Raw genomic sequence first — 26,240 nt, 5'->3', positions numbered from 1 at the left:
CTCACAGCTTTAACAGAGAGCGGGAGGGAGGGCGGCAGGGCGCGGAGGGCTCGCCTCCCCCAGCAGGCTGGAGGAGCCCCGGCATGGGGACTGAGAAATGCCTGAAAGAATAAGGCGCTGCTGTTCTTTCTTACGCACACACACACCACACACAAACACCCTAATCCTGAACCCAGGTAAGTACCAAGTCACTCAGGTTACATACACGTCAAGGCTCCTGGCTCCGTCGCCTTTTGTTGTTGGGCCTGGTCCTGGAGAGAAACGAAGGCAGCATTTTTCCTCTGACTGACCACCTCCTTCGACCTGACCTGCTGTCTCCCTGGGCCTGGCCCCCAACGCTGCCACTGTCAGCTGTGCCCCCGCCCCCTCCTCTGGATCAGTTAGTGAGAAACCTGCTGTGGCCCCATCAAGGAACAAGCCTGGTGCATCTGTTTGGCTGAGGGCAGGTCCCACACAGAAGAGTTCTATGACTTAAGCTGGACAGAGTCTATCACCAAAGCATGCTGCAAACTCAAAATGCCCCGGGGGGAGGCCAAGTCCAACTCTGACTCTGATGTTTCCTCAAAGGCCGCCAGAGCCAGAGCCAGCAGCCTTTGCTGGTCAAGTTTTTCAGATTGACCCTGAGAAAATGCCAAAAGGGCTTTCTTGCCATAAAACACCAAGTTGCTGAGGCAATAACAACCTTTAGAAACTAAGATGCTATTACACCAAGTTGAGAGGGTAGGAAGGAAAACATTCCAGTAACAATGACGAGGCATTTCTGCCTTTTGAGTGGGGGGAGCAGGTGGGGACGGGGCCCAGATGTCTTCACAAAGCAGGGTTCCTGCTGCAGCAGACACCTTCCTATTTTGAATTATTAAATATAGAAGCCACTTTTCTTGGCAGCCGTATTTTATTTTATGTCACTGGCTAATGCACATCTCATCTTTTAAGTGAGAGCAGTGCTGCCTTTAGGTGAAAGATCACTGTCAGCATCGTTCCCCCTGCTCATCCCAACTGTGCGCATGTGTCTGGGGAGCCTGGAATGACCTCAGAAGGGAGGCAGTGGGGTGCAGGTTTGTAATCATTACTTAGGATAAGACCCACCTGTAGACAGAATTCACCTGAACAGTCCTCCATAGCCCACAAGTACTGCTGGATACTTTCTTCTACACGCCTGTTTGAGATGCATGGGAGGGCCTAGTATTGGTCCGAATTAGCTTTACAAGTTCACAGGCAAGAAGTAGCTTCAAATATTCTAACTGTACCAACCAGACATGAATATTCAAAGCCCCATCTGATGGCCCCCTGCTCTCGTGAGGCCTCGTAGTTCAGTTTCCTTTCCCCGGACCTCGGACACCCCACCCACCCAGGCCGAGCGGTCCCCGCAGTGTGATTACACTCTGAGCTTAGAACTTCCACGAGGATTCTTGGCATTATTTCACGGCTCTGGTGCCTGCTTTGTTCTGTCCTTTTCCAGCATTCTTTCTCCTCCATTCCATTCCTGACCCCACTGCCCAACCTCCTGCACTTCAAGTAGCCCCCTCCCTCTTTTCTCTCTCCCCTCTCCCCTCCCCCTTCCTCCCTTCCCTCTTCTGCCCCCAGGTGTGTCATTCTCTGTTCTAGCTGCCAACACCCCAAAGTCCCTGCAGTCCCTCCTCCTCATGCCCTCACCTTCGTCACCTCCTACTCCCTTCCCTACATCTCGTTCTCCCTCATCTTCGCTGCATACTCTCTTTATCTTGCTTTCTTAAAAGCCATCTTCCTAAGTAGGCCTTCCTTCATTCTTTCCTGCCTACATTCTCTCTCCATTGTAATTCCCATGAAAATAGTCACCAAAAGAAACTGTTTGCACCCACAGAGATCGAGTTATCACCTGAGAGGTTAGTAACAAAGTCTCATGACAGTGTCATAGTGGGAGTGGGGCCTCTCTTCACAACCCTGTGTCAGAGACAACCTTACATCTGGCTACTTTGTTTAAGGAACAAAGTAAAACTCCCCACCCCACCCCACCCTGCCCCCTGTGCTAAGGTTGCAGAATTCAGAAGGGCAGCAGCCTTTGCAAACAGCATCTTTAGTAAACATCGCACTGCAAGTGGATTTTTATGACCTCATCTGTGCATTTATACTGGGACAAGTAATAGCTCATTTACACAGAAAATCCTTTTTATTGTGTTTTATAAACTACCTGAGGAAGAGTGGGCTAGTTAAACTAAAGGTGAAGGCTGCTAAAATTTCATCTAGATATTTCAATACATATTTCATTATAACATATAATGAAGATGAAAGTTGTAATTAGTGAACACCTATTTGATGCCAATCAGTGTGCTAAGTTTTTTTGCTAAATGGGCTTATAATAACATTGAAACTGCATGATTTAATAGGTTCTCCTGCCTGATTCCATGTTAACAACCCTTACTGATATACCTTTATAGAATCAAGAAGGACTTGAGATCAGAGTTCTTTAGCTAGGATTTGGAAATCTTTTTGAACCTTCTTTTCATTGTACTGGTGATGTTTCACAAGCAGAATTTTAATTTTTTAAAACCAACAACATGATACAACAGTTGTCTTCACGCAGACACACAGGCGTGCACACCCCCAACCCAGGAGGCTCCCATGTTCACAGCAAGTGGAGCAGATCTTTGGGACTAGTGAGTGAGAAAACTCCTGCAAGGTCATGGCTGTCAGAGCTGGACACCTGTGCAGGTTGTTTAGCTCAGGTAGCCCAACCCTCCCATGTCCTGGGAATGTGGTCTCCAGCCACTTGCCCTCTTCTCACCCCAAGTCGTAAACACACACAGACCACCCCCCACCATCCTATTTTCAGTTCTTCAGACTGAGGTGGAACCCTGGGCTTCCGCCTAGAAGGCAGAGAAGCTCTTTGCAGCCTGCGTGGGGAAGGGGATGCTCGGGCTCTGGTCTAGGGTGAACACAAGCAATCTTCAGTTCCAGCGCTGCGCATTACCACCAGTGAGAGCCAACGTCAGTCTTTCTCAGCAGTGGCACAGTGGTTGGCACTGAGAGCAGATTCCCTCCCCTATCAAAACAACTGTGGTTGCATCTTTAGTGGGATCACTTCCCAGCATCACACAACCAGCACCTGGTCTGTGACTGTCTGTTTCAGGAAGGGGAGGTGGATGCCCAGTGGCATCATGAAAGCACTGCCCTAATTTATTTGTATTCAGTGTCTCCTTCTGCTGAGAAGATGGCATGGGCTTGCCAGCTGTTCCTTCAATATACATGAACCTAAAGAGGATCATGTGCAAAGTCCATGGCAGTAGGTTCTGTTGCTCTGGCTCATGGTGTCACTGTCCTCCTTTCAGCATGTGGCATGAACGTACATCACCGATGCCAGACAAAGGTGGCCAACCTATGTGGCATAAACCAGAAGCTAATGGCTGAAGCACTGGCAATGATTGAAAGCACTCAACAGGTAGGTGACAAGTTCCTGCAGTTTGAGCTCAACAAGGATTACTCCAGACCTTTTGCTCTTTTATCTGCAGCAAGTGTGTGGGACGACATGCAGTCTCTTTCTCAGCACTTGTCCTTCCCCTTTCATCTTCATGCCCATGCCCTTCCCTTTTAGATATTTATTTAATGTATTTGTATTGCATGGATCTTTATAAGATCTTAAATTCATAGAATGATCAGGGACAGAAACAAATACATTGCTTAAAATTCTTGAAGATTCACAGCCAGCTTTTTACACCCACAAACTAGGGCTATTTAATAGCCTGGGACAAACCTTTATATGCTTGAATCATCTCTAGAATGCCCTCAGAGCTCTGAGTCCAGGGCAGCTCGTGCCTTTCTGTTGACTAGCATGCTGAATTTGCATATCCAAGAACAAACCCCCTTTAAGACTTGACCCTTCTTTCTTATTTGCAACAGAATGCTATGCATATCATGAGAGAAACCAGTTAGCCCCCAGAAAAATATGAAGAAAGCGCATAGATTCTGCTGGTGCATACAATCCAATAGACAGACTCTCATGGGATATAGAATCCAAAGAGTGCTGAGGGAGAGAGCTTTGGTTATCTTACACATTTAGTGATCTTAAGTATTTTTCATCCTAAGGACATCACAAGCAGAGCTGTCGAATCAGTGGTGAGTGGTCTGACTCTTTGTTTGTAATCTAGGCTCGCTGCTTAAGAGATACAGAACAGATCTTCAGAGAAGGCCCAGTTGAAATTGGTCCCCCGTGCTCCATTAAAGGTGACGCTAGGCTGCCCTATGCACCGGCATCAGGGAAACGAGGTAGCTATCCTGATCCCCACAAAATCAATGTCAGTAGTTTACCTTGATTAACCTTAACCTGAGTCTTCTGTATATAACTTCTCCGTTTACCTGGTCTGATAGATGATTCTTTTCTATTTAAAGATTACAGACCTAAAATAAGCTGAGGAACAAAATAGATATAGAGGCATGGATATATGGAACAGACTAACAGCTGTTGCGGGGGGGCTGGATAAAAGAAGCTGAAGGGATGTATATAAAACACATAGACACACACAGACAGCAGTGTGGTGATAGCCAGAGGGAAGGTGGGATGGGGGTAGGTGGAGATGGGCAAAGGCAGGGTGGGAAATGGGCATAAAAAGAGACATTGTTTGGGGTGATAGGTGCACATTACAGTGCACAGATGATGGTGAGTTGTGCACTTGAACCCTGCATGGTTTTGTGAACACATGTCTCCTCAATAATTTCAATTAAAAAAGATGACAGATCTAACCACCAACTGTTAGGTTCCTACTTCTTTGAAGTGAAACCCAAACACACCCCATTAGGAAACCTTTTTAAGAGGGCAGGAGGTTTGGAGGTGGGGGAGAAAATGGGATAGGTCTGGAAAAAACAACTGTAAAGTTTTCCTTAGAATTTTAGAATGTTTCTTCCTGTTACTGTTAAATGGCTTTATAGAACTAAACCCACCATAAAGCTCAGTGGTGGGAATACCACAGAATTGTCATATCCTGCAACTTCAAGATTGTTCTGGGGGGTGTAAGAGGAGAAAGGACAAGAATAGCAGTGTCCAAAGTCCTTAACAGTTACGACATGACGCATGTTTATCCAGCCTTCCGTTTGAAGGTTGGCCACAAGAGGCTACAGCCACTTGACTCTGAAACCTGAATAGTTTCAGCATACATTATAAAATATTTATTTTCCTTGGATTTAGGGAAAACATGAAGGATAAATCTAGAAACAGAAAAATAAATATCATTATTCTAGCCACAAAAAAAGAAATAATAATTATGTGACATGCTAGTGGTACCATTGCTACAATGGCAATCATCACAATATATATCAAATCAACACACTGTACATCTGAAATTAATACAATGTGATATGTCAAATATTATAATAAAAAAGAAAAATGATATACAAGGGAGGAGGAAAGACTCAAAAAAAGTTTCTCTATACCTCCTCTGACACGGGGTGAGAAATCAATCAACTTAAAATTTTTTTAAGAAAGGTTTGGACTAGATTTGGGAAGGACATCCAGGCAGAGATGTGGGCCGTGACTCAGAGATGACCAAAGTAGGCAGTGTGTTGACATGAAGACTTTGACAAGTGATGCAGTTCAGATCTATAACAGTCTACTATCCATTTTCTCTTCCCTCCCCTGGTAAGTCATAGAAATGGATGCCACTGTGCCTGTGAGCCATACAAGCAATGGGGAATCATTGTTCCTCGAATTTGGTTAAAAAATCCCTATGTGTCCTTGATTTGACATGTACTGAAAGTGCTCGTGTGTTGCATATATGGGCATTTGCTGATCGGATTGTTTCTCAACCTCAAACTTTCCCCAGTCTGTCAGAGAAAGAGGCCCAGTTCGTGTTCCCAGGTGAGGCTCACAGGCAGGCGGGCAGCCGCTCATGCCACCAGGAAACCCTCTCTGCCTTATTGCAGATGGACCCGCAGTGGGGAAGCGGGAAAGCAAGTGTGTTCTCCAAGTAGCTAGAATGACCCTCCATTGTCCCTGTTTCCTTTTAACCACTGGTTGCCATTTTCAGAGCCCCAGGGAATCTCCTGGGAGTCTCCCTTGGATGAGATGGAGAAAATGTGCCATCGTCCAGAACCTGAGCTGAACGTAGAAAGACCATCTCTACACATGAAACTAAAAATCGAAGATTTTATCTTGCACAAAATGTTGGGGAAAGGAAGTTTTGGCAAGGTATGATACCATATAAAATCCTACACCAACTTTCAAAAATTGAAGAGCAAAGCTCTTGGTCAGCAGAACTAAACTCTTGGGATCAGAGAGTGTGTTCCTGAGCATTTTGTGACAGGGTTCAGATGTCTGAATAGGTAGAGACCCGGGGGCTTTAAGGAATAGCAGCCTCTTCTTCCTGGGAATCATTGTTCCCAAGCCATTTTGCTTCGAAGGTGTCTATCCTTCGAGCTCATGAGTTTGATATTGTTGGACACCTCGGAAATAAGGAAGTGCTTCAGCCAGTTCCTATTTCACACCAGGTTTTTGTTTGGTTAGTGTTTTGTTGTTGTTGTTGTGTTGTGTTGTTTTGCCCCATTTTTCAAACCTGGAGTGTTGACTTCTTATGTGATTCTTATTCTTTTGCAAATGTCCCCAGCCTCATTTTAGTTGGCAAGGACCATGTAACAAAATACCACACGCTGGGCTGCTTCCACAGTTTCTCACAGTTCTGGAGGCTGAAATCCCAGATCAAGGCGTCAGCAGGGTACTTTCCCCTAAGGCCTCTTCTCCTTGTGTCCTCTGTGGTCATTCCTGTCTAATCCCTTCTTCTTATAAGGACACCAGTCATACTGGATTACAGCCCAATTCAGCAACCTCCTTTTAAATCAATCACCTCTGCAATAACCCTGTCTCCAAATACAATAACATTCCGAAGTCATGGGAGTTAGAAAATCAACATAGGAGTTTTTGGAAGGGACACAATTCAGCCCATAACACGGCTGTAGCTTGAGAGTCCTGGGAAAAGCTTCGTGGAGAAAGTCCCTCCTCTAAATGCTTCCTGCTGCACACTCCAGCTGTGGGCTGCCTCTGCCAGTCACAGTGGGCAAGGAGGTGAAGAAGGCATCATTCAAGAAGTTACAATCAGTTGTCAGTGATGGGAGAATGTTTGCAAACCAGTGATTGTAAAGAGGAATAAAACAGAATATAGGATTTTAGGTTATTTCCAATGTTAAGGGTATCTAATGTATGAATGGCACTCTCAGTTGCTTTATATTCTTGAATGCAACACCTATGAAAATTTTAACCACAGACGACTATCCCATGAATATGTGTGTCCAAAGCCAGCATTACACTCAGCACCTGCTCACCAGCCTTTGGCTAGAAAGCCTACCCAGTTTAATTTAATAATAAACAAACTAAAATGCAACTGATCATTGTCGCAGCTGAATGCCATCGTGCTGTAATTGGGGTTTGGACTTAAATAGCAGCGCTTCACCTTTGACAACATTTACTCTGCCCCACAAACTGTAGCTGAAATCCATTAATTCATTCAGTCCATTTCCACAATAATGTGAACCACAGCAGGCCCATTTGGCATTAATCTGAGTGTAATAGGGAATTTTATAGCCAGGCTTCACTGTAATTTAACATCAATTAATATGCCATCATAACCTGTTACCAAAAATTGAAAGCACATTATAGAGATGGAAATTACCTTTGCAGCTCCTTACTCTATGGCTGGTTTTGGGATGTTTTATTGAAAGAAGCAGTTACCAAAAGAGTAATTTTAATTGTTAATGAGGTGTTTACCTTTCTTTATTCCTGTGTGTATTGCTTTGCTGGAACATGGTTAATAAGAAAGACATTAAGTTAAACCTGTAAGTCTTAGTAAATACCTGGAACGAGGGAGAGCTTCAGGTGTCCTCTGCTGCGTGTCTGGCCACCAGCACCCTGGGTCCCTTCAGTCTGAGAGGACGGCACTGTAGGGGCCCACGGAGAGGAGGACAAAGCACCAAAGCCACAGGACGACCACTTCCTTTGCTCACAAAACAGAACACTCCCAAACTGTTCCTCTTCCTTTTTTGCTCTCCATGGGGAGTATGGCTCCTCGCCAAATGGTAGCCTCTGCATTCTTGTTCTGTATCTACTTTTAGGCCCAAGAGAGCAAATGGCATGTGTTCTGAGGCTCTACACCTTATTCGTTTGCCTGAACCTGCATCTAAGCTCTTTACTCTCTATCAAGCCGGCTGCCTGTTAGCAACGGCTCTACACTGGATTATTTTATACGTACACAGGCACTTTCACTATGGGTTTAGCATCATTGACTCATGAATCCCTAAAAGTCCATAAATTAACCACATGATAAGTATTCTTAGTGACTGTCATTTAGAGAGCATTTTGTAGTCCTCAAAATCCCTCCCCCCTGTGGTGTCCCATCGGATTTTCACAGTGGCCCTGTGAGTGAGAGAATATGGTGGCAGTTCTCTCTTTTACATGTTACGAAACCGAAGCCCCGAGAGGTTAACTGGTTTGCCCACATTCCCACAGCTAGGAAATGTCTATAAAAGGAGGGAGCTGGAGTTTTCTGTCTCCAAATGCCACGTCCTTGCAACTGTCTGTCATCTGTTGCTACATCATTTGCAAAGACGAAAGTTGTAGAAATTCTCTGTTAGGTGCCATCTGGTGTCCTTTCATGTGAGATTCAGGAAATTAAGAAAAAAAAAAGTAAACTTTGGAGTTAGATTTTCCACTGAGTAGCTCCATTTTGAATTTGAGAAACTTGAGTTTCTCTTTGAGCCTACTTTTTTTAATGATTCCTGTCTTGAAGAGTGTTCGCAGCTAAGAAATAAATGACAATAAAGTGACATAGCACATGGAAAGTACAAAGCAGAATGCCTGACACATAGTAGGTCTTGAAACTGTGATTAGTGTCTGTACCATTAGATTAGATGGTGTGTTTCCTTTTTTTTCTTTTTTAAAAATCCTTACCCGAGGATATGTTTATTGATTTTACAGAGACAGGAAGGGAGAGTGAGAGACAGAAAAATACCAATGAGAAAGAAATGTTGATCAGTTGCCTCCCATACATGCCCTGACCAGGGATCACACCCACAACCTTTTGATATACAGGATGACTCCCCAACCAACTGAGCCACCCAGCCAGGGCGATGGTGTGCGCTCTGTAAGCAAGTCAGGAGAGCTCTATTCCTCAAGGATTCTTTTTGTTGCCTTGAAAAACTGGGTAAAACTTGGAGAAGGTTTTGTGCTCATTTGCGGTGAGGTTTCAAGTGCACTCGGGTCCACCTCTCTGCTACTTGCTGCTGCTTCCGTCATACACTTGGGATCCTGAGCAGACGGGATACTTTTTTAAATAGAATTCTTCAGGCACTGAGAATAACCCATCCAACTGCACACTAGTTTGGGGAAACCCTTGGAAAAGCTCATAGAAAGTATGAAACTGTTAGGGGGCATCCTAAACCATGAAATACTCTATTTTGTCTGTATAAAGGGGACAAAGAGGGTTGAGAAGGAAGCCTCCTTTCACATCTCTCTCTGACTTGTCCCTTGTTTAATGAGTGTGAATCCAAATTCTAAAATAGAATTACTTCTTCCCCTTCCTTCTAGGTCTTTCTAGCAGAGTTCAAGAAAACGAATCAATTTTTTGCCATAAAAGCCCTAAAGAAAGATGTGGTTTTGATGGACGACGATGTTGAGTGCACAATGGTGGAGAAGAGAGTTCTCTCCTTGGCCTGGGAGCACCCGTTCCTAACACACATGTTCTGTACGTTCCAGACCAAGGTACGGCTTCTGTGCAGACAACCCTGGTCTGCCTGCCCCTGGTAAATGTCTCTGTCCCGGCGCAGGGCCCCTGGTGGCACTCCCATTGTGAGATGCGGGGTATGGTCTTTATATGTTTCATCTTTACCTTTCAGTCCGCCTTTCATTCATCCCCCCAAGTTTCTTCTCCTCAAAATACCATTGAAATATTACTTAGAATTTTTTAATGTAGTCAGTTGGGAAAGGGCTTTACTTCTGGATTTGTCTGTTTGCTTTCATTTTTAAAATTTGGTTTAACTTATATAACAACTAGGATTTGTAGTGGTTTTGTGACTTGTTTGGCAAAGCTGTGCCTTGTGAGGGGAGAAAAAAGTGACACCTGTCCGTTCACCTACATCTGTTTGAAGAGACAAAAGTTGGGAAAGAGATTGAAAGGCATGTGCGCTGCTGTCTTCCTTTCTAAGGCCAGCAGGGGGCCATCGGTACCGGGGTTGTACCGCGGAGCCCAGGCCAGTGCACTGAGGGAGGGGATATTTGGTCAGGACTCTCTCCTGCTCCAGGAATATTCTCATATTTTCATTCTTCCTTGAAAAAAATTAATTACTTCTTTCCTGACTCGAAAGTTATCCAGGATCATTTTTTTAAATTTGGAAAATACTTACACACTTAAAGAAGGAAATCATTTATAATCCTACCCCTTGGGCATATTCACCATTCATACTTTGAAGCTTATCATTCTAGATTTTTCCCCCCAGGGAATTTTTTTAAAAATAGCAACCTATTATAAATATCAACTGTTCTGTAACTCGTATTTTTAACACTCTGTTTATACATCTCAGAACTGTGGATGTTCTTCTAGAGCATGATTTACCTAATTATAATATTTCTAGCTTTTTGTTCTGATTTAAATAACACCAAAGTGAACATCCTTGTTCTTCCTGATCTCATGCACAAGCTCTATTTTTCTCTTCGTTTTTCTACTCTCCTTCCTCTGTCTCCATCATACATAGCCTAGAATAACAGACCCATGTGGGGCCATGTGGTTAAGGTCCAAAGAACATGAAGTTTTTCTCTCCTTCTATTCCAACCCTTGATGATAATTTGCTGCCTTAGTGTAACCATGAGGAAACTGAGGGCCTCTCAGATGCCTCCAGCCACAGACACTGGGAAACTGGGAATCGATCAGGAAATGTGGACGGCCAGTAGGGCCTCTTCTCCAGCCCCCAGTAGGTACTCAACCAATGCTTACTGAAAGAATAAATGAATAAATACACATAGCTAAAAGTAAAGAGAAACTAAACCATGAAGGAGCACTCAATAGAATATACTGTATTTGAAGCACTGTGGAGGATATGGAAATGTATAATACAGTTTCTGGCCTTGAGAAATTGGAGAATTTCACCCTAAAGAAAGAAAGTGGCAAGTGTACTACTTCTGACGGTGTGACTAGTGTTACATGGCAGGGTGCAGACTCTAAGCACCAGAGCTGGAATCCTAGAAACCAGAATCTGAATAGGCAGAAAGACTTTGGACCAGTAGACTTGGGCGGGGGGCAACAGGAGGGAAAGCCTAAAAGAAAGAAGGGAGCTCGAGAAGCTGCTTAATGGAAAGCAGCCTTATTTTCTGGAGCAGGAAGGAGTTTGGAATATGAGAATGAGTGAGACAGATGTCCTGCTAGAAATTTCCTCCTGGAGATCGTAAATATCCATCGGTCTGGGCTGGTGTAGACATGTTACCAAAAGGCAAAGTGAGGAACTCAGCTGTGCTCTCCCAGTCTCTGTTCTGGGTTTGCTGGGTACCCTGGCCCTGTTTACAATCTCCCTTCTCCTTTTTTAAGGCTTGTATAAATGCTAAATACACTTCAGACCAGGCTTCTAGGGCATTATGTAATCAGTGGAGCTTGGCGCCTTTTTCCCTCCGAGATGTTTTTTGTTTGTTTGTATGATTATCTTCATACGTGCGGGGAAGGCTGTTATCAGTCTCACTTTGTTAGAAGGTAGCTATCGATACTCCCTTCTCCGCTCATCTCTCAGGGCTCAGGCTTGCTGACTTCCTTCCCCACCACGGGAGGTGCTTGTGGGTTCCACACGGTCGGAGTGCTTTTCCAGAGCAGGGAAGTCAGTGCAGGAGAAAACGTGGCAGAGAATGTGCACATATGTCCAACATGACTGGCTCATAACTTAGATTTCAAGGCACTGAGTCATTTGAGAAGGATGGGGGTGGGAAGCTTGCCTCACACTTTCTGAAGGACCCTGAGTTACTTTTCAGATGTGCTGATTTATTATTCAGATCTTGCATGCCCAACAAAATAGCCAATTAAACACCACAGGCAAGCGTATAAAGCAACAACTGATATGAATAATGATTTCCTCCGGGAACATTTTGAAATTGGCCTCTTTGAGAGAATAGTCAGCTTTGCCTACCAGTGAAGATATTAGGTAAGACAAATGACTATTTACTTTTCTAGGGAACTGTGGTTTGGGAAAAAATTATTCACTTGTTTTCCTCCTCCACAGAGCCCACCTGTTGAATGCCAGATTATTCAGGAGATTCTGAGGACAAGATCCCCTTGTAATTTGTCAGAATCTGTGGGTTAAATCACAAAAGGCCTTTAAAGTTCATATGTGAGGGACACTTGACCTCTTGACGTGTGAAAATATGGTAAAGTCATGTAGGAAGCTACGAAGAGTGAAACTCGCAGTGCACCGGGCTTCTGAAGGCCGTTAGTCCTGGCCCAGCCTTCTGTGGGCAACGCCGGGGCTCCTGCCCCCGACGCTGGGGAATGAATCGCCACCGAAGGGCGGAGGGGTGGAAGCCACACACCGGGTGTGAAGGCACAGTGCGTGGGACGTACTGTGTCAGTTGAATCTGAACCTGAATAAGGCTCAAAAGGAAAGAATCTTTGAAATTAGTTATTTTCAGTGCCAGATCGAGATACCTCTGTGCTTCCTTCGGGCTGCGACACGAGTCGCTGGTGTCAGAGTCTCGCGCAGATCACACGATGGGGTTGCTGTCTGAGCGCGCGGAGACACGGCTTCTTAGCCTTTCCTTTATTTTGTACTAACATTTACTGTTTTTTAACATTTTGGTTTCTGTGTCTCACACGAAAGCCCGTGTGTCTTGAATTGCACAGTCCCTCTTAACACCAAATTCAGTGTGTGTGCTAGTGAAGTCTCTCGTGCATTCTGGATTTTAAAACTATAGGCTCGGTACCTATTTTCCATTAGTTACATTCTTTAAAAAGTAGAAATAGGGAAAGTCCACCAAAAGAATAATTGTCATACGTTCTCAACTGTACTCACAAGTAAAGTAAAAATCATTAGAAACAAATTCATCCTAAAAGCTTGAAAATATATTTCACAAATTATTTTAGAATGCCACTTTTAAATGAGTTTAACAAATTCTTCTTGGGGACCTTTCTAGGTTCTGTATGTTTCCCCCAAAAGAGGCAAGTCTAGAAAACTATATGGGGATTAAATTGTAAAACTATTTCCTTTTCCTAATTCTAATTAGTAAGTAAACTTTTTAAGTTCTACCTAACTTAGAAAGACAATATTCTGCTTTATTTATTTTTAAGATACCACTAATAATTAGATGTACTATAGCTTTTCTCCACAAAATTGTTTTAAAAACTGTATTAGAAGCTATCTCCCAGTTTCAGAATTGTCTAAATGGGATATAACGTGTGTCAGTTAGAAGCTGCATTAGCTGCTAGTGATGAGGACAGAACATAAAAATTACTTAAATGAGATAGAAGTGTTTGTCTCTTCATATAGAGGGTGTGAGACATGTGGTGCAGAGCAGGTATGACAGTTCCATGGTGTCACTCATCAGAGACCCAGGCGCATTCCGCCCCCTGTTCCATCATCCCCAGGACTGGGCTTCCATCCACAAGGGGACTTCTCAGTCCACTGTGGCTGCCGGAGCCCAGCCCTCACAACCACATTCTAGTCAGGAAGCAGGGGGAAGAGGGAGAGAATAAAACAAGACTGTACCAGCTCTCTTTCCTTTATTAAATCACTTTTCCATAAAGTCCACAAAAAACTTCTGCCCACATATCTCTGAATCTTCTATAGCTCCCGGGAAAGCTAGAAGACTTTGTCTTTCAGCTGAGCACTTTGCATCCAGAATAAAATTTTTTATTAAGAAGGAAAGGGAGGCAACCAGCTATCTCTGCTCCAACATATATTTTAAAATACAGAAAAATATGACTTCAAAAGCCTACGTTTATTGCGGGCCTACTTTGTGCCAGATAGTTTACTAGGAACTTTAAATATATTATCTCATTTAATTCTGTTAATTCCAATGAAGTTGATATGATTGTTCCCATTTTACCCATGAGAAAACTGAGGCTAAGACTAATGAACTTTGCCTAAAACTGTTCCCCTGGGAATTGGGAACAATGTCCCAGTTTTACCATGTGTCCCTGTGTCCAGCTATTGGCTTCCTCTGTATTCAGAGCATGTAAGTGTCTTAGTGACATGTCCTCACTGCAGTAACTAAATGCTGACCTACAGGAAAGACAAAACACTAATAAAAGAAATTTTCCTCTCTTTTTAATTATGCTAGAGTAAAAGAAATATCAATAATTGAAGTATCTTGCCCTGTCCGGTGTGGCTCATTTGGTTGGGTGTTGTCCAGCAAAGTAAAAGGTCACTGGTTCAATTCCCAGTCAGGGCACCTGCCCCGGTTGTGGGTTCAGTTCCCCACCCCCACCCCACTGAGGCACATGTGAGAGGCAACCGATCAATGTTTCTCTTCCACTCTTTCTCCCTCCCTTCCTCTCTCTCTAAACAAATAAAGTTTTAAAATAATTAATTCAAGTATTAAATTAAAATATTAGAATAATTAATTCAAGTATCAACTAATAAATCTCTGATTTACCTCTGATAACACTACGGAAGAATAAGAGGGTTTGGTTCCAAAATTAGTTTGGAAAGGAGAGAAGCCTCTAACAGTGTGAGAACACTGTTTTGTGTTGTCTCATTTTGTTTTGAAATAATTTCCTTAGAAATTAAAAGTGAACTGTGGCCTGCCTTTGCATCTCCTTTGAATTCTGAAAGGTCTGTCTGTACTACAGTCTGTCTACAAGTAGGTTAAGAAGTGTTACAGTTTCGCACCTAGAAGAAGTTGTCGGTGATGCGAACACCTCCGAGTCCCTCCTCGGGCTGCACGTGAGGCTCGGTGGCCTTGTGGGTCTCCATCAGCAGACTGCCCGGCGCCTTAGCAGGAGTCAGGAATTCAGTGTTAGTTCACATTGATACCACTACCCTTGACTTCCACACTCCCATTGTGAAGCAGTGGAACCTTCTTACTATTACTTTGAAATTTCTCTAATATGACAAAGGAGACTGAGTTTCACTTTCCATTTACAGAACACACAAAGCTTGACTCTGGGCCGACCTCCCCATGGGCTCTCTCTGGTTATGGTTTCAGGTTATGAATTTATGACTGACACTTTGTATGACTTTCAAGTTACCTAACATTTCTTTGCAACCTTGTCCTCTTTGGGACTCCGAAAATAGCACTTGCAGAGAACTTTGAATCCTTCGTGAAGAAAGTGCCATACTAACTGCAAGATTTTTATTATTATTTGAAATAAAAGAAAAACTCCTCAACACAGCAGTCTGAAAAAGTATGTCATTCTGGTATGTCCATGACTTGAAAGCAAAAAGCCATCTAAGATTGCCAAAAGGTTCTTCCTTTTAAGCATTTTGTTCAGACACTGCCTCTTCTGAAACTCTCAGCAACATTTTTTAATCCATAAACCCTCCGATGGCTGAGTTAGGAGCGCTGGCAATTATCACCATGTTAGCCAAAAAAAAAGAAAGAAAGAAAGAAAGAAAGAAAGAAGGAAGGAAGGAAGGAAGGAAGGAAGGAAGGAAGGAAGGAAGGAAGGAAGGAAGGAAGGAAGGAAGGAAGGAAGGAAAGAAAGAAAGAAAGAAAGAAAGAAAGAAAGAAAGAAAGAAAGAAAGAAAGAAAGAAAGAAAGAAAGAAAGAAAGAAAGAAAGAAAAACCCGCACAAACCACATCCTCCAAAATTCTTATCCACAAACGAAGACAAGAATTAGTGTTTGGTGTCATCCCCATTTGTAGTGACTGACAGGTGGCCTTCTTTAAAGCACCCCTGCCGTTTCCTGTAGTGAGAATGCTTGGAAACGCTGGCTTCATCTCCTCCGTGCACTTCAGATACCCTCTCTGTGCAGTCTGAGTGTGAGCTGACAGAGGTGCGGTTTACAGGAAACATACAAAAATTAGCAGATTTATGGTAAATTTGCATTGCACCACCCCCTCCCCAACATACTGGAGAGAATCAGCAGCTAATGAGCAGACACCCGGTGCCCTTTGACCATAAGCAGTACCTAGTGAGTCTGAAATGTCACGCCCTTCCTGCACACCGCTCTGTCAGCTCACAGATACTTTCTCACCTTCGTGTGACTTTTATAATGCTTCTTCAGGGCTCAGCGAACCACACTGTGACTTCATTTCTCTGTCAGCTGTTCTCTCAAAGTCCCAAAAGTACCGTCACCGGCTCCCCTCATGAAAAGAGCATTTGCATCTACTTCGAGAGCGTTACTGTAGGGAAGTGCCTGCTGTCGGTGAATCTGCTCGCTCCTTTGAAAGTTTGCTCAGAGACTGCCTCCTCCATAACTGTTCAGATGCACAAAATCCTATCTAATGACCATTATCTCTCTCTGCCTCGGGCTTCTCAGCTTACAAGTTCCAGAAAGCCGGTGTTGTTCCAGTACTTCTTGGCCTTTGCTGTGACTACTTTCAGAGGCACCTATTTGGTTTCTCTATGTAAATAATACTTTCCTTGATACCAAGAAGCACGTTTTGTTCTTTTCCTTTTATTCATTTCCTCACAGAATGCTGGATCATGTTGGAGGGGGAGGGTGGAATGCAAGAAAAAGAAGTTGTCCTGTAGTGAATTGTACTGGCTGACACGTCTGCCAGAATCCTCAGGTGCCAGGAAGGCTGAGGAGAGGATGTCCACCCTCGGCATACCCGCTTCCACTTCTCTGTGTCCTTCAGCCCACTGGTTCCCCTTCACCCCCAGTTCCCAGGCTCTGCGCCCAAGGTGGCTTCTGAACTCTCTGCCTTGACCCCCACATCATTCTTATCTCCTTGTCTCTCCACAATAAAATGTCTGTCACCTCCATGTCCTGTTCTCAGCCAGCAGTCTGACAGCAAACGTAAGAGAAGCAGCACGGGGCTGCTTCATACTTGTCGTTCCCAGCAGGAACTTCTCCTGAAATGGGGCCCTCTCAAAGAAGTTCCATATTAAACCACGACCACACGGCATCTGAGGGGCAATGGCACACACCCTGAGGACAGGACAAATGTGGGACTTTGGGAACAGAGGAGAGTCGGAATAAAGAGGCTCGAGCACCACACCCAAGAGAGGCCTTCTCTTAGAAGCAGGAGGAAGAAGAGGGGGAGAAAGCAACAGAAAGATCCCCTGGTTTGTGAGGGGAGGACCATCAGAACAGGGTCAGTGGAGAGGAAAGAATTTCAAGACAGAGGGAACAGAGTATTCAGAGCAGTGAGGAGGCCAACTGTTCACATTTAAGAGGAACAGAAAGAAGTATCTTAGTAAGAGGTCAAGGGCATATGTCAGGTGACAGAGGCATAAGGCGTGGCAGGGGGGACAGACTCAGTGTCATACAGACATCTTTCAGAAAGTGTGTTTCGGAAGGTGGAAGTGTGCTTTGATCACAGGGTCTGCGAGTTAAAAGTAATGGAGAATGCTTGAGACAGAGGAAGAAACCACACAATAGGGAGGAAGATTCTAGAAGAGGAAGGGGTTAGCATAAAGACTACAGCAAACTTTGGTAAGGACGGTTGTCACTTCTGACACAGAGGAGAAAGGAGGAGACTAAGTTAGATGGAGAGGACATCTGAGGCTGCCCACAGAGAGGGCAGTCACCCCAATGAAGCAGGGCGCTGCCTCGGGCTGGAAATGAGAGGGGCAGGAATGGGACTGAGAACCTGGAGGCACCAGAGTGGCCTGAAATGTCAGCAACACTGGCTCCAAAAAAGATGCAGGAAGAGATAGAAGCAGAAATGTCAAGGTACCACCTAAGGGCCAAAGTGGGAAGAAAAAGTGAGTGATGGGAGTTTCCCAGGGATGGAAACTGGCAAAGTGAAACCAGCCTTCAAGACAAAGAAATAAAACCTACTGTGTGGCTTCTAAACCACTTCATCATCTGTGTTTGTCCAGAATGAGAGTGTGCTCTTAAATCCTTAAAAAAAAATAAGCGGTCATTCTCCACAAAACTATTTTTAAAAAAAAACTATTTCTAAAAGAACAGTTACAAATATTTTCAGTGAACACTGTCAACCAAGATAATTAAAAACATGTTTCTAGACGTCATCATTTCAAGAAAGATTTTAAATAGAACCTGCAATGCTACCTTCTTTGTGTAAATTTCTACCTTTATGGGCCAAATAAATGTAAGAATTTAGTAGAACTTTATTAGTGTGCACATTCTTGAGTCATTATTTTATTGATATTTGTATAGATTCCATATGAGGAAGAATCTAAAGATGTTTTTCTTCCAGTCAAGTACATTAGCATTACCTTGAATGTACTGGCTAGCCCATTGCCACTAGTTTTTTTAAATTAATAGACAATTTTTTACAGCAGAGTCAGACTGTAGAAAAATTGAGTGGAAAGTACAGAGTTCCCACATACCCTTCCTCCCCGGGGGCCCCAATAGTTCCCCTCTTTTTAACATCTTGCTTTAGTGTGGTACATTTATTATAACCGATGAGTTGATGTTGATACACTATTATTCACTAAAGTCCATGGTTTACATTACTGTTCACTTTTTATATTGAATATTCTATAGGTTCTAACAGAAGTGTTACATGTAGCCACCATTACAGCATCACACACAATTGTTTCTCGTTGCCCTGAAAATCCTCTGCGCTCTGCCTCCTCATTCTTCCTGCCCTCAACCCCTGGGCAACCACGAATCCTTTTACTTCTCCATCATTTGCCTTTTGCAGAATGTCATATAGTTGGACTCACAATTTGTAGCCTTGGCCGATTGGCTTCCGTCACTTAGTAATGAGCATCTAAGTTTCCTCCTTGTCTTATCACGGCTTCAGAGCTCTCTTCTTTTTATTGCCAAATAATATTCCGTTGTCTGGATGTACCACATTTTGTTTACCCATTCACCTATTGGGGGACATCTTGGTTGCTCATAACTTCTAATTTGACTTGTTACAATCATTTGTTTTTCTTATGACAGACTCAATAGATGTAGAATTTTTTAAAACCTGACAAGGAGTCTGATCCCCTTGTTGTGACCTTAAGGAAACTGAGATCTGAAGAAGGTCAGCCCAGCTGACCACAGCACAGTGCTCTTCCCTAGATCATACTGCCCATCCGAAACTATTAGTGAAGTTCACATTTCAAGGAGCCTAAACACCGATTCTGACTCAGCTCATTTAACTGGAAAATTATCTATTGCATGTTGTAAACCTTAGACCCAAGCCAACAGGGTTCTGCCCAGCCCCTTACTTTAGAACCCTCCCTATCAGCCACATGGAACAAGGAGTCCTGCCCCCCCCCCCGCAGCCACGATCCCCATCCCTAAGCCATGCTCCGAGACCCTAGAAATTCATGCCTAGATAGCTCAAAGCATGTGCAGACATCTTCCTTGGTTCTACTGTGTGTGTGCGGGGCGGGGGTGGGGGGTCAGGACTTTCTAAGAGTAGCCACATAACTGGTGCAAGATTTGGAGGAATTCTAAATTTATTGCTGGCCTTCTTGATTATTATTAAGGTATCTTCCTCAATATATACACGAAAGACACACATAACACCTATACATACATATATAGATAGAGAAAAATATGAGAATACAGAACATATTTAAATTTACAGTTGATGAAGTTGATTTATAACACTTAAAATGTTAGACATATGGTGTGGGGCGTGCATTCATATTCTTGCTCCAGACCTTGTACGTGAGGTCTGACTATAATACAACTAAATGCTTCCCTTCCCTGTGAGATAGGGTAGCAATGCAGGTAACAAAAGTCCACATGGACTAGCAAGTTCTCACTGTGTGTCAGTACTGGGCTAAATGCAGTATGTGGGTTATTTCGCTTAACTTTGGAATTTTTAGATATGGACCAGCTCCCCTTTGTTCTTCAGGGTACACTTTCTTTTGGTTGTAATAGAATATGCCCCAAAGTAGAGATGAGTTCTACTCTCCAATTTTCGTATTATTATACTATAATCTTGGATGCTATAGCATTTTTTATACATGCTTAATATGTGGTACTCTTAAAAGGGTACTGGTATATTTAGATATTTTGTAATATGTAATAAATACTTTGATTCTAATTTTATTTCTTCTTTAGGCATTGCAAATCTTCTCTTGAATAAAATCTATCACATTAATTTACTAGTCTTAGAAGAAAAAAATAGTAGCAAAATATGACTATAATTATTCTTTTCCTCCTTTCCTACTTTACTTTTCCTGGCGAGGGAGTATGTATTCCTGACCTCATTTGCATAAAATTTGCCTAGCTCTCTGTGTGTTTTCAAAATTAATTGTTAGTGGTCTATCAGAACTAGCACCTAAAAAAATTGTTATTGTTTTGATAAAATCATTAGCTAATTTCTTTAATGCTATAAAGTTCTCATATATCCAGTAATCCATGCACATTTGGCAATCATTAGCTATACTGAATAGCCATTGTCACTAAATAATTTCCCAAGCTTTTTCTTTTCATTCTCTTATTAAAAAGAAATATAATCATTCTAAGGGGACACTAGTGTAGCGGTTAAATCATACAACTTCTAAAAAATAATAATAAGTTGAGTCCACCTTTACATTTTCCCCTTTACTAATTCTAAAATATTCACTCACAAATGTTCTTTTAAAGAACTAGCTTGTGTTTTAAATGTTGACATATTTTCTCAGCCCTATCTTTTAACTTCTCTAAATGATATGTGTGTGTGCAGACACAGCCCTGTGAGAACTATACAACCAATTCTGTTAAATCTTCGCTTCAATCTTGCATTTAATCATCTTTCTTTCATATTGTAAACATATTTTTATTTTAATGATACTTCCTTTCTTAGATCTTCCTGTCGTTTTGATTCTTTTTTGAGATAATTATTCCAGTCGCATTACTTTGATTAAAAGTGATTTTAAAAGTTCATGGCCAGATGACTCTTCTACCTTGTGCCTGGTTCTACTGTCTTCGTGATTAAGCCTGCCAATTCCAACTTAGAGAGCTCAGAAAGATAGCACCTGACATGACATTAAATGCTTAATGCAAATCTCTGTGCTAGCACTACAAATAGCAATGCTCATTTGAGTCTATCAGTGGATCAGACTTATTCCAGGCCTTTTTGAAATCGCTATACTGACAGAGTGCAAGGCCTGGGCTCTTCCTTGTACTTTGGGGAATGTGCTCTTCAGTAGCCTAAATCTGAACAAGAATAACCTATTCCCTTAGCAAATACTGAGCGTATACACCACATAAACATAAGGTAGTAGAAAAATCACTTAAAATTTTTAAGTAAAATTTCTTATTTTCCTTCATTATAAAAGTAATCATATCAAAACATCCTTTAAAAATTGGAAAATTGGAAAATACACAATAGTATTATTTAAAAAAGAAAGTTTTTCCTAATTACAGCATTCAAAGATACCCAGAAGTTGGATTTTTTAGTATTTCCTTTCCTCCTTTTTTTTGCATCTTTTCTTCTCTGTAGCAGTGATAATTCAGTAACTTTAAAATCTTCAATAGAGTAGGTCATTTTCACCTCAAAATCATATTCCTTAAAACTTGTCTTTTATGTTAAAACTTAATCCATAACTGAGACTCCTCTGTGCTTATGAATACATATTTTTCCATATGTATGGCATGCACATCACATGTAATAACTATAGTCATAAAATAACAGCTGACATTTATGGAGCATTTACTGTGTGTTAATCCATGCTGTAGACATATTACACATTTTAGGGCATTTAATCTTCACAGCCGCCTTATGAAGTAGACAGTATTTTATTCCCATTCTATAGATCAGGAAAATGAGGTGGCCCCTCGAAGGGGGTAAGCAACACATCAAAGGTCAGACGGCTATTAAGTAGGGGACCCAGGATTCAAACTCCGGCAGCTTGCTGGCAAAGTCCACAGGCCTCACCGCTCTATTGCCTCTCATTACAGGCCTAATCATATCAGGGAAAACAGTTTTGAGATTCATGGAATGGAGTCCTGTTTGTATCTCTGTGATGAAGGGAAATAATTTGTTTGTTAATGCAGGAAGACCCTGTGGGACAATTAAGCCAGTAAAGACCAACTGAGCCTGCATTGAAAGTGGCGAACCTCTAGGAATTGGGCACATGATTTCTGATAGGTACTAATGAATGGATTGAAAGCAGTGAACTTGACTAATTAGAGTTTATAGTAGAAATGTAAACAGGCCCTAATGAATGAGTTTGCTGGTCTATAGAGAGCCATCTCTCTCTCTCTCACTAGATTCAGATATAAAAAGTGCATATATGATTACCTATTCATTTTATTTGATGGAATAGTCCTCATGAAAAAGGTCACAAACCTGTTTTCTAGGATGTTTTCATTTATAGCTCAAATAGAAGAAAGAAATAAAGCACTGCAGACTCAGAACTGCTCCAGCCTTCTAAACTACAAACATACCTAAGAAACTGAGTGCTGGTGTGGCCAAACCAACGCAGGCGTCCAAGTGTACCAGTGAGACTTTGGCTGAGCCCAGCGTCCAGCATGTGCACCAGGCATGCTGGCCAGATGCGAGCTCCCCCCACACCCAGGTACCCCTTGCAAGCACACAGCTTGGGCAGCCCAGACGCCAGCTCTGTGTCTGTGTCAACACAGGAAGCCCCCCATATCCTCTCCACCATAGTGCTGAGGCTGTCAAAAAGGCAACTCTTACGTGTTGTAATTCTCAACCCAAACCTTGTTTTGGGGGGAACAATAAGCAGAAGTAAAGATGTAAACCTCGATGAAGGGGGCCCCACCTCTACTTCTGACCCTAGTTCAGACTTAGTGCATCAGCTGTGTAAGTAAATAGACTGAGAGTCACGAAGGTAGAGAATCCAAGGCAATGTCTTGGTTCAATTCAGACCAGAATTATTTGGCCTTGAAAACCAGTGAAATTAGTATATATCTTATGTGAAAAGTGATTTTTTTTTCAGTTTTTAGATTAGCAAACTATTAAAATATCCTATTCTTATATATATATATATCACTATATATAGTGATTAGCTTCATTTCTTCACTTTACCAGCATAAATCACTTTTACAGTAAAATTTCATGTAAATACTTCCCAAAGAAAGTAAATACTCTGGGTAAATACTTCCCAAATGAAGAAAAAGGAATTTAGACTCTCCTTAAAGTGATCTCATGCTTTTATAAGAACATAGAAGAGCCAGTTACCCACTTTTTTCTATCAAGCAATGGAAGATATTTGTGGAAACTGGAAAATCCAGTACTTTGTACACAGAATTCTTTGCAAGAACACTAGGCTGTTTTGAATTCTTGAAACTTCTCTCTCTCTCTGTAAACACACACACACACATATACACACATATATGCATGTACATATATGTATATATAAATAATTTTGCAAGACTATAATACATACAATTTTTTAAAAGCTCCCAAAAATGTTGCCGCAGAGCCTTAGATACCCATTTATCTACAGAACATCAGTACTGATGTTCTGTACTTCAGTTGTCAGAAAGTAACAAAGCTGTTACTCTTGGTTTTATAGTCTCCAAACGAAGCAGCATGCATGCCGTAGGTGTGTTTGTAACCTAGAGAGCTGATAGACAGATAAATGTTATTGAGTGATATACCGAATGTGTTCTCATTAGCCAGAGGTTCTTCAGCGCTGTTGAATGAATGACTTCTTCCAGTGGCCTGATGTGACTGTACTGTCAAACCCCAACTAAAACTTACTTCACCGGCAGAGCAGAAATATGCTCAGTGTTTGACTGTTTCATTAGTAAGATCAGTGGATGAAGATGAGCACTCCCAGAACTCGCTCTGAGACCATGAATGGTGTGAACATGAAGCTTTACAGGAACGCTCACTTTACAGACAGTCCATTTGCGTTGACAGCAGAGGTTGCGACAACCGTAGCGTGTTTCCTCCTGCAGGAAACTGGCTGAGTAAGGAAACTGCCTCCTATTATAAAATTACCTTTTCCCAGGAGCTACTAGGTAGGCAAAGTGAAAAAACTCACCAGATGTTTGGACTGGAGCCAGGATGCTAAAGGTTGAGCTGTACTCCTGTGTTTCAATTCTTTTCCAAAGTCAGAGATGATACACTTCTTCGGCAGGCCTGCTGGCAGTTCTTTCTAAAAAAAATAAATAAATAAGATGCAAGATTCAGAAACAAAATACAGACCAATCAAAAAGTCATTCTCCTGCCACTCCTATCATCTACTCAAAAGAGTGATGAGGCACAGTTTGTTCTAACCCATTCTGCTTTTCAGCTCTTGGCCCATGGGGGATTAACTCAAATGTTAAAGCAATCAGGACCCTTGGGACGCAGAGAAATTTGCCCCCCAACCAACAGCCAACTCTATCAGCATAACTGGGGGACTGCTAAATGGGAGGAGGCCCTCTGACCCTCGGGTGCTGCGGTGGGCCATCAGCCCCACCATATGCTTACCTCCTGTGAGGAAAGTTCACAGGGAACACTCATTACTATTTCTTTAATTTTACTTCAAATATGTATTGTTTCTAGACAAAGATTTCTCTTAAGAATGTTGTCAGCATAACATCTTCCTACCAGTATTTATTTTATCATTTGGGAAGCACTACCTAATCTTATAACGTGCTAATAGTCATAGTTTTAATTTCATCTCTTCCCCCAAGAAAAGGGGGAAAAATATGAAAAACAAATGTTGAAAATCAGAGTCTTTAGGTTAGTAAAGAGGAATGTAGCTGAGGACCTTGCTGATACCTTTCATTTTGCCAAGGTTGAGACTGACCACCTGCTAGTTAGCGACATGACAGATAAGAATCTCCACACACAAATGCTGTGCCAGCTCTGGTGACCACTTCTACATCTAGGGCATCCCTTCCCCCAACACCACACCAAGTCAATTCTCACTCAATCAGAAGGATCATTTGCATCAGTTAAAGGATCACAAGGCCTAAAGAAGAGCTGGCTGCACCAGTGAGACAGTCACGAGCTCAGGAGGCCATGCTCCCCCGTGCTAGCCTGCTTGCTTTTTCTCTCTGTGCCGGATCAGAACAGAAAGAATAGATGAGGAGATCCAAGTCCCTGGACTGTGCAGTTCCTTTCTTTTGGAAGGAGCGGCTGTATGTTTTTATTTTTACTTTATTTTTTACTGGCTTCTAAATTGCTTCCTATAGTTTACAACAGGTACCATACAGCATATGCATGCTGAGTGCCAACCCTGCCCCAGCACTGCACACACCCCACCTCCTGTAATACTCAGCGACAACCCAGGAGGTAGGAATATTATTGCCTCCATCTCACAAGTGAAGAATCTGAGGCTCAGGAGAGGCTAAGTAACTTCTCAAAGGTCACATGTAGAGGAGCTCTGAATTTGGGTCCGAGTAGGGGCAAAGACCATGGCCTTCACAAATACCCTGCGTGGAGTTTTCTGGGCTGGGCCCTACTCCACCCAACTCGGAGTTTCCCCAGCGGGCAGACTTTTGTTTCTGATGGTGGTCCTGCAGGGCTCCGGGTCGGCGGCAGGTCTCCGTCAGCTCTGAGCACTCCCTTCCCAGCCATTTATGAAAGTTTGAGGCTCCTGTGATCGTATTTACTTTTTATGACTGGGATTTGGGACCCAACTTTGAAAAGGTTTACCCCCTCTTCAAAATGCAATTCTCAAATCCCCACCCCCAGGACTGTGTGGTTTGTACGTACATTTGTTTCTGCTCATTTCATCACAGAGCCATCTCATTGGGCCCAGAGTGGACCCAACAGCTCCTGGATGAACGGGTCCTGAGACTTCCAAATAGCAGAACTTCCAAATAGCAGAACCCCTAGGAGAAGGCAGAGGTCCTCAAAACAGCACCTTCTAGGGAGTGACAAGTCCCCCCGCCCTGCTCACCCAAGCTGGACTTCCAGGCAGGGACTGCCCTTATCCCCTTTAAGAAGCCCATATGTTAGTTGGTATTCACCCAAACTAAAGCTTAAACTGAAGCAAAATGTCATCATAAACAACCAAAGACAACCAAGGGGCTTTTTTCAGTGCCCGCAGCGTAATATAAAGATAAGAACTAGAACAGATTGTTTTTAAAGCTTTATCGTAGAGCCATAATACCTTTTAGTAGGATTGAGTGTGGTGTGCAACAGGCTACAAATCTCCATTACTGGTTCATCAATAATCACAACATCAGCGTGGCCTTCTTGGAAAGCCCACGGTGGTCAGCCGACCGAGCACTGTGATTTCTTAGGCTCTGTCACTGCACAGATTCAGTCCCCCAGCTCCCACCATGGGTGACGGTCCACTCTGGACAAGGGAACTGATGGGACCTCTGTGCGGGGA

General features: G+C 42.7%; 1 protein-coding gene across 1 annotated transcript in view; it reads left to right on the top strand.

The window, feature by feature from the left end:
- The window catches only part of PRKCQ (protein kinase C theta), a 71,730-nt gene that overhangs the window by 25,182 nt on the left and 20,308 nt on the right, over positions 1-26,240 (top strand). The window contains 4 exon segments of the mRNA XM_053665792.1: positions 3,306-3,415; positions 4,122-4,239; positions 5,994-6,154; positions 9,539-9,712. Of these exon segments, the coding sequence (XP_053521767.1) occupies positions 3,306-3,415; positions 4,122-4,239; positions 5,994-6,154; positions 9,539-9,712 (563 nt within the window).

The sequence above is a fragment of the Artibeus jamaicensis genome, unplaced genomic scaffold, assembly GCF_021234435.1.
Source record: "Artibeus jamaicensis isolate MK-2021 breed Jamaican fruit bat unplaced genomic scaffold, CSHL_Jam_final contig_426, whole genome shotgun sequence".
Lineage (NCBI taxonomy): Eukaryota > Metazoa > Chordata > Mammalia > Chiroptera > Phyllostomidae > Artibeus > Artibeus jamaicensis.
Note: the sequence above shows the minus strand (reverse complement) of the source record. Positions and strands in the feature narration are given on the sequence as shown.